This window comes from Vigna radiata, unplaced genomic scaffold, assembly GCF_000741045.1.
Source record: "Vigna radiata var. radiata cultivar VC1973A unplaced genomic scaffold, Vradiata_ver6 scaffold_201, whole genome shotgun sequence".
Taxonomy (NCBI): Eukaryota; Viridiplantae; Streptophyta; class Magnoliopsida; order Fabales; family Fabaceae; genus Vigna; species Vigna radiata.
This window is the reverse complement of record NW_014543621.1, coordinates 231697-241284: the sequence shown is the minus strand read 5'-3', so window position 1 is coordinate 241284 and position 9588 is coordinate 231697. Positions and strand designations below refer to the sequence as shown.

At 32.7% G+C, this 9588-nt stretch overlaps 1 protein-coding gene across 1 annotated transcript in view; it reads left to right on the top strand.

Annotated features, from left to right (window-relative positions):
• The window catches only part of LOC106754727, a 34856-nt gene extending 26474 nt beyond the window's left edge, over window positions 1-8382 (top strand). The window contains exons 9-12 of the mRNA XM_014636791.2: window positions 3826-3939; window positions 7150-7226; window positions 7361-7405; window positions 7503-8382. Of these exons, the coding sequence (XP_014492277.1) occupies window positions 3826-3939; window positions 7150-7226; window positions 7361-7405; window positions 7503-7992 (726 nt within the window). The 3' untranslated portion in view covers window positions 7993-8382. The remainder of the gene's footprint in view (window positions 1-3825; window positions 3940-7149; window positions 7227-7360; window positions 7406-7502) is intronic.
• The last annotated feature ends 1206 nt before the right edge of the window (window positions 8383-9588 follow it).

The following is a 9588-nucleotide window of genomic DNA, read 5'->3' as shown; positions in this document are numbered from 1 at the left end:
TTCTCTATTTATAATAGAAGAAATATGGGCTAAGCCCAAATACAAATGAATATGTAAGAATAAAATAAAATAAAATAAGAACAATGTTTCCCTAATAAACATATAGGGACTATATTCCCTAATTATCATAAACACAATATAAACTAAATATAATATCTCTAGCAAACACAAAGAATACATGTTGGATCCGCAACCTCTATACTTCCAAAATGAAACCTTGACCCTTCCCCTAGTAGCGCACCTTATGTCCATCCCTTACTTCTACCAAATAAAGAAGGGTTGGTCATTGTTCTAGACCACATCTGGTGATTAGCTCTTGAGAAATGAAATTGTGGATGTGGCACAATCAATCAATACCACCACCTTTTCGTTGCCAATTGTCCCCCACAACTTTCAGGACCGCTTGGTCGTTGGCCCAACCATAGTACATTGGAATAATTATAAATTGGGGGCATGGGTTGTGCCTCTTGTAAGGGTGGATTATCCAGTCCCTCTTACCCTTGCATCTCCTCCTCAGATATAAGCATTATGTGAAGCTGTTTATTCCAACAAATGTGGTTGGGCCCAAATTTTTCATCACATCTAAAACACAAGCCTTTCCTTAACTTTTCTTACAACTCTTCTTGAGAAAGCTTCTTATAGGGTGCCTCTCGCTACTTAGAGTTGTCAAAAGAATAGGGAATATGAAAGACAGAAGCACTACTTTCACCAACATTACGAACAAAATCTTGAAAGACCCTTGAACTTCCTCATCCTTAGAGTAAGTCCTAGTAGAGGGCATTGTGTTCAACCATCTGAGCCTTCACAATCAACTTAGCAAGATTCTTGGAGTCATAAAGTTTAACCTCCGCCTTTATCTCATTCTTCAGGCCATTAAAAAAAGGGCCTACCAAGTAATCTTGTGGCATACCTTTCATCAACCCTGGATATTATTCAAACTGCTCAATATAGTCCCCTACTTGTCTCGTTTGACGCAAGCCAATCAAAATTTCAAACGGGTTTTGCAGCATTGTGGGCTGAAATCGTCTAACCACTACGTCTTGCAGGATTCCCATGTGGGATGTGGATTGTAGGTTTCCCACCATTGAAACCAATTCAATGTTTCCCCTCCAATGCCACCATAATAGCCTGAATTCACTCCACACAAACCTCCTTACAACGAAAACACCTCTCCAATCGATTGGTGCACCCATATGCCTCGTCCCATGTAATGAAATTAGACTATCAAGTAACAACATACTAAAAACCTAAATTAGACCTAACATGATTAGGTCTCCAAATGTCAGAGTGAACTAATGCAAAAGGTGACAAGGCACGTTGTGAGACATTACTAGGAAAGGAAATACGATTATGTTCTTGATTAACATGACTCAACAAATTAGATAAACTGACCTAACTGAACATGAAGAAGAGATGGAAACTCCTTAACTGTGTTAACATGTGTAGAAGGGCAGAGATGATAAAGGTCATGAGACTCACATCTAGTGCCAATTATTTGTCACGAACTCTGGTCCTGTAAACAAACATATCTTTTGGTAAAAGAAGTAACACAGTCAAGAGAACAGGTTAGACGACTAATGGATAATAAGTGAAGGGGGACCCATGGACGTAAAGAACATTATCAATGGTTAAAGATGGAAAAAGATTAATAATACCAACACCATGAGATTATATCCTAGACCCATCAGCCATTATAATCGTAGGTAAATTATCTGAAGAGGGTAAAGAAGAAAACAAATATTTCTTACCAATAATGTGATGTGTTGCACTTAAGTCAAGAACCCAAAGTCCAAGAGAAGAAGGTTGAATTAGGCCAACAACAGATATACTTGTGTGTGCAACAAAAGTAGTGGAACTAGAGTTCTAACGATCCTCATGCCATTTTAGAAGTTCATTAGAAATAGAAAATTGGTCTGCCCTATTAGAGAGGAAACCCTAAAAATCCAAGGTAATAAGCATGGATCCAAGAAAGAGTATGATCGTTTCTAAATTTGATTCTTCTCATAGCATAAATAAAGAAAATCAGAAAAGAATGTGAAAATAAGAAAAAGATGAAGACGCTATAATCTAACATATTGATGAGTCAATAAAGATTTACCAGAAAGATCTCAATATTTGATAAGAACTAGTGTTCTATGACAATAACTAAGAGAATCCTCTCTCAATGAATTCATAATTCAAATATTAACTATCACAATCTTTAGGCTCTAGATATCATGTCTAATATAATAAAACTAGGCATAGAATTAATCTTTCTCGTGTAGAAAATACACATAGGATACTGGATTTATAATAATGAGAATGTGAGCTAAGCCTAACTACAAATGAATATGTAAAAATAACATAATTAACATAGGAACTATGTTTTCTTAATTAGCATAAAACCAATATATCTAACAATTTACATAGACTAGATAGATTGTTGATGATCTTTTAGAAGTTCTAAAGCTGGTATGTAGATGTTGTAGACCTTTGTGAAGGTGTTATGACTAGTGATTTTGGAAGACATGAAACTGTTGGTATAAACTGTATTTGTCATGCATACTGCTACCATAGGAAAGAAAAACTTGCATTTTCTTGGTTAATAAACTTTCCTCAGTTCCTTCTGCTGTGTTTTCAGAATAAAAAGTCATTTAAAGCCTTTTGTTTCTTGTTTCTTTAGATCTGAACACCTAACTCATAAAGTTGCTTATGCCTTAAATATCAAAGTTTTATCGGGCTTTTGGTTTTCAACCATTTCTTGGTTGTAGTTGAAGGTTGAAACTTCCCATATTGTCAAGGCGTCAAAGAACATAACTATTTTTTTTTGATGAATTGAGCTGTTATCAATTTCTAATAGCACATTCTAATCACTGCATACCACATCCTGATATAGATTGTAATGAAGCCAAGCTCATAATATAATTTGTGACAGAATATATGCACCAAAAAGAAAAACTAACTGTTTGATGCATTTATGATCTTTCATTCATCAAGTATAATCCCTTATATTAATTTCTTGACAATGCTGAAGCATGCCTGAACTGGAGTCTAGATGTGATCATCAAATTGAAATGCATTTGTCATGTCTTCACTTAGTTTTTGATGAATCTGTTTGGTACAGAGAGTATGCTCACAACTAACAGATTAGGGAGTTGGGCATCTTTTTATATTATTTCATGACTCTTATGCTTTGATCTATTTGTGCTTTTATGCTTGACTAGATGATAATAATTGGTATATGATTTCTTTTCTATGGAATAAGTTTAATCATAATGGGTTGGTTCCACTTGACCATATTGAGGTAAAAACACTGGATTGGGTTGGGTTGGTTTCAAATTGGATTAATTGGAAGTAATTGTCTTTCGTTTGGAAACTTCACACCTGAGCTGACCTAAGCATAGCAAAATATACAATATTTATTATGTAATTACCCTTGACCTTCAACCCTATTTGTTTATTGCTTTTCTATATTTACTTGGAACAGATATCTATATACTTTTTTATTTTTTGTTTTCCCCCTTTTGTGCTTTTTCCTTCCATTTTCTTTACAATAGCTAACCCTATAGTCCAAGTCTGTCACAACCTGGTTGTGTTCGGGTTCGGTTGAGCCACCCACCACAAGCAAACCATTTTCATTTGGTTTGGCATCAAGATTCTCTCCCAAACCTAACTCAACCCAACCCAACCTATGTTTGCTCTTAACTCCTTATTGGCGTTGTCCTTTCCTGGATTGATAAGGTGTACTTATATATATTTATTCACGGATGATCAAATTTTTGTCTAACGAAGTTAATACATTGATTAATATTGTGTTTGCTCTGGTGTTGCTGTTGGCACTTTCAGGTGGCTAGATCCTCTGTTCCTGCAAATACAAAGGATTCATTATATCAAAGCTTGCCTCCTAATTTAAAATTAGCTCTGCGCTCCAAATTACCATCTCTTCGCGTTGTAGAAGAGGTATGATTGCCTGTTGCTACTTTATATTTTTACCACTTTGTTAAAAGAATCATATAAAGAAATAAGTTGAAAGTTTAGAAGAAACAAAAAACGTTCAGATTGAAACATACTCTGCCTTCAAGCCCACAACATATGAACTATATCATTGTAAATCAATTACTCAGTTAATCTCCTATTTGACTTTCATTAGTCATCCGTCTTACCTTCATACTCAATCCTCATTTAATGCCCTTAATTTTGTTAGCCAATTCTTGCTTTAACAGTAAGATATGCCTTATGCTCTCCTAGACTGCTAATTCACTGATAGCATCTTGAATTTAGTTGTCACCCGTAAGCCGCACAGTCTCAGAAAAGGGCAACTTTTGTGGGGTGCAACTAGAAAGGCTTGGTGAAGCACTATATATAGGGTGGAGCCATTGAGAGGTGATTGAAATCCTATATCAATTTGAGATAAGTCTTGAGTAGTACTTGGAGGATACTGGACAAAATTCATCTTACAAATTGATTTTGTGAAATTGAGTTAAGTAATAATTTTACAATGTGTTAAATTACAAGAAATATAGATACATGGAGTTCAAACTAGGTGTTTCTAAGCAAACATGAGTGCTTTTCTTTTATATTGAGAAAACAAAATCAATACAATATATAGAGGAGATGAATAATAAATCTATGATGTGAGAATGAATAAAAATGGTTCTAATAATGTATATACAATCTAGTTATTCCTGATTGTAAAGGATTGGCACCTTATTTATATACTTGTAACATTCCCCCTTAAACTGGACCATATAAGTTGTACGTGCTTGGTTTGGTGATTATGTCAGCCAACTTATTCGCTGGAGTTGACAAATTTAGTGAGGCCTCTAGGGTCCAACCTTTCTCTTGTGAAATGACAATTTATCTCAATTTTAAGGTGTATTTGAGAATTTTCTTTAAATTTAAGCATTTTGAGCAGTTGCACTGTGCGCTGCAAAGGTTGTTTTACTAGTAGATTGGCAAGTTTCACCATTTGATAAAGCTTTCTTATGTTGTTGGAGTCATGCAAGATTAGTTAGCTGGTAATATAGGAGTGTTAGGCTGAACAATAGATGGGAAATATTGAATGAATTAAGGGGTTTCCCATGCAGCTTCCAACCGATACAAATAATATCTCTAATGCGGTTTCAGGGTTTGCATTTTGGATAATTTTTAGAATTACCTAGTGTGATGCAAATGCAATATTTTCCTGTGTGGACAAAGTATTTGTCTCCATGTTTATTTTTGGAGGGGTACAGATGAACCAGAGATGACAAGAAATTTATACCCATTGATATCCACGAGTAAAATCTGTATAAAATAGTAAATGGATATCCGTGGATAATGAATTTGGATATTTTAATTAATTTTTTGTTGATGAAATTGGTACGGATATCATTGTATCTAATATGTGGATATATGTTTCTTGTTAATCATTGATAGTGAATTTTATTAAGTATTTTTTAATAAATCAATTGATCAAATAAAATTATTAGCCATAGAAGAATTGTATAGATTTTGATTTTATATATTTATATTTTTTTTTATTTAGACCCATGAAATTGAAGTTGTTTTTAAAAAAAACAATTAATTTCTTAGAACTTGTACTTAGTCGTGCAACTCTTTTAAATTTTTCTTTATAGAAAGACTAATTTCATTTGTATTATTTTTTATTGTGCAATTTATTCAAATTGTATTTTAAAATGAATTTTTTGAGTTTATGTTTTAAAGAATTGCTTTCAAATAATTTTATGTAAGATAAAAAAATATTTGTGGGGATATATACGTTGACACCTGGGGAGTAAAATAATTTCAGAAGCAATCTTTCGCCAATACTGCAGCATTCCATATTTCCCCATGTAGACAAAGTATGTGTTAGAATTATTGGTTAGTGTGTGTGAGTTGTGTGTATCTTAATGGTAGAATAATTACTAAGTCTATCTATGTTAGGGTGGGTAGTTAGAAGGACTAAAGTAGGTAGTAGTGTGTTGGGTTATATAATCATTGTACCTAGCATTCTAGGACTGTCTCTTGACCTTCCATCTCCCTATTGTATCATCTCTTTATCTATATAAATAATAGAACATGAGGAGGGTCATTTTTAAGCCCTTTAGAAATATATATTTCTCTGTTTTAATCTCAACCGTATGTGGCTCCATGTTTATTTTTGGAGGGGTGACTCCTGTATTGGATACGAAATGGATATTATATAGAAATGAGTTCAAATATTTTAATTATCCGTTACGAAAAGGTGTGGATATCATGGCCGCTCTTTGCTAATCATTGATAGTGAATTTTATTAAAGTTTTTTCTAAAACATTAAGTAATCAAAATAAAGTTATTAATTATTGAAGAATTGTTTAGATTTTTATTTTTTATATTTATATTTTTTATTTAGACGTATGAAATTGAAGTTATTGTTAGAAAAAGATTAATTTCTTAAAACTTCTGTAACTCATTTAAATTTGTTCTTTTGAAAAGACTAAATTTTACATTAATTTTTTATTGTGCAATTTTATTGTTTTTATCTGAGTTTATTATATTTTATTATCTGAGTTTATTATATTTTAAACAGTTGCCTTTAAATAATTATATTTAAAAGAAAAAAATATTTTGCGGGTATATGTTTGACAACACCCGGGGACTAACAAAAATTCACAGGTAATCTTTCGCCAATAACTGATGAGTAGCATGCAATATTTTCCCCTGTAGACTAAATATGTGTCTCCATGTTTAGTTTTGGAGGGGTATGGAGGAACTAGGGATGACAAGAAAATTTTGTACCCTCGATATCTGTGTGTAAACCTGTATTGGATGCTAAATGGATATGTGGGAGTAATGAGTTCGGATATTTTAAAGGCTAGGGAGGTTATGGAAAAGGCCTATTGAAGTGTCGTAGTGTGGAGACGATGAGAAGTCTAACACATACGAAGATAAATCCCACCTCAATTAGAGATTAGGTCTGAATAGTATGTTTAAAGTTTGGACAATCGTCTCATCTTATTGGTTGATTTTCTAGAGTTGAGTTACACCAGAAGTCAATACTAACAAATATGTAGAATGGCAAGGAAAATGATCAACAACTTTTGTGAATAATTTTTCTTTTGCTTTCAGCTCTCCAGTTTCAACCAAAGATGGAAGTCTCCTTAATTTTTTCTTTATTTGCTAGCTCCTCATAATGTCTGATTCTTGCAGTTAACTGTAGCCGATATCACTGATGAGATGGAGAAAACACTACAATGGTTGGCCCCCATGGCCACTAACACATCTAAGTAAGATATCTAGCATTTTGTCCACTGGCTCCTTATTATCCATGCGTTTTTTATCCTCAGTTTATTTACCTCATACATAAGCTAACTCAAGTCCTTTTTGGCCTTTTCTTTTGGTTGTTTTAAAATTGGTTCAGAGCTCATCATGGCTTTGGTTGGGTAGGGGAGTGGGCAAACACAGGGTAAGTTTTTTGAATTAGAAATTTGTCCGTTTTTCATTTTTCGTATTGTCTGTGTTTTTAATCCTTTCCTATTTTCATATTTGCTTTGTTCTTGAAGCTCTGAGATAAATAGGAAGTCTGGTGCAATGCGGGTTGAGACATTCCACCATGCAGATAAAGACAAAGTGGAACATTATATTCTTGAACTTCTTGTATGGCTTCATCGCTTGGTCATCAGAAGTAAGGCAGGAAGTGATACCTGCAAAGTAAGGCCTGCCACCAAGTACCCTGTAGGCGTTGCTTTGCAAAAGACAGATGAACAGTCTACAAATGCAGTATTATCATTATTGACACTGGACGAGCAAAACATGCTGCAGGATGTAAATACGAAGAAACCTGTTAGACGAATCAGTAAAAGCTTGGATTTTGGCAGTGTGAGTATTAGATTGAGGGAGAACTACAGATTGACCAAGAGTAGAAGTCATTCATCAAGTAAAAGCAAGGAGATATGTTTCAATAGGATTTTGTCTAAGCTTCCAGTGATTGATTTTGATATTGACAAAGAAAGAGCACTGAACGTGATAGACAGACTGGATGTGATAAGGTAATTGCAAGCTTTCTTGACTGCCTTTGAAATCAATTGAAAGGAGCAATAGTACTGTACACATGCAACATTCTTGCTGTTGAATGCCATATTTTTGCGGAACCTTTGGTACTTTGGATTCGTTTGGGTGAAGTTCCATATGATGTAGATATCTTTATATGGCACCAAGAAGGTAACTGTTGAGACGTTAGGCATTCATGCTTGAATGAATGTGACTGTAAAGCCCACTTAGTGTAGGAGCAGAGTGGACTAGTTCATTCTTGAGTGTATATATTATGGTGTAGCCTGGATACACTACCCATCCTTTTTCATATGTCTTTTTCTTCTTTTGGTTTGGCTATCCAATGTAGAAAATTTTATTTACTGAGTTTCATCATCTCAGTTTTTATATTTATTTAATTTAATTTAATTAATTGTGATATATATATATATATATATATATATATATATATATATATATATATATATATATATATATAGTATATCTATAATTTTTATTGACATTTAATGTATACAATCTTTAGGTAGATTATTTAGAAAACGACAAATTTCTTATGAAATTGCATCTAGCTTTTGTACTAATAAGTGGGTTTAATTAAATTGTATCTAAGTATCGTGCTTTGTAGATGATGTTTACATTTCTAATAGTAAGAGGAAATTTTTAAAAGTCGCATCCATAAAACAAAATTAAATTAAGAGTTATACAGGTAGAGATGGCAGGAAGAGATCTGACCACCTGTTGCTCACAACATAAATATACGGATAAGATATGAAAAAAATATTAATAGAATAAGATCAAATAAAATATTAATTACCTTAAATTTATATAACAAAAAATAGTATATATCTAAATTATTTTATGTTGATTTTAACTTTCTAAATCTGTTATTTAAATTTAAATGTAGATATGCTTTAATTCCTTAAATTTGAAAAATCTTTATTTCTACTGTATTGTATTAAATTTGTTTTCTTTATTCCACAATTGAAAACATTGTTTTTGTTTATGGTCTTCCTACTTGGACGCCAATATTACTGCGTGGCATGACAATCAAAACAATTTTTTATTCACGATTTGTTACTATTTTTGCATGTTAGAATTTTATTTTTATTTTAATCTTTAAATATAATCTTTGACCGTTTTAATATGTTGATTGATGGTTTAATTTTTTAATAGATTTTCAGAATCTCAAATAGTTATTTGTTTTTTTTTTTAACTTTTAATTGTATCCTTATTTTTATTAAATTGATACAAATAAATCATTTTCGTTAAATTTATCAAACAGTATTGATGAGTGTTTCACAAACAGTATTAATGAGTGTTTCACGTGGTACCGTGACGGTATAATTTTAATACACATGTCATTAAAAACTTGATCAATTCTATTTTTTGAAATTTTGAATTAAAAAATAAAGTAAACATAAAAGTTGGAAAATTTCGTTCAACTTTTTGGTGAAACCCATTCTTTCTCCACTTGCGAAATCAGAAATAAAATTGGAGGAATTGGAGTTTTAGGGCACCCCAAAATTGTGCTTTTAATTTGCTCTATGCCTGGTCCAGATGGTAAATCATTCCCACTATGCCCATACTGCTACAGTAATC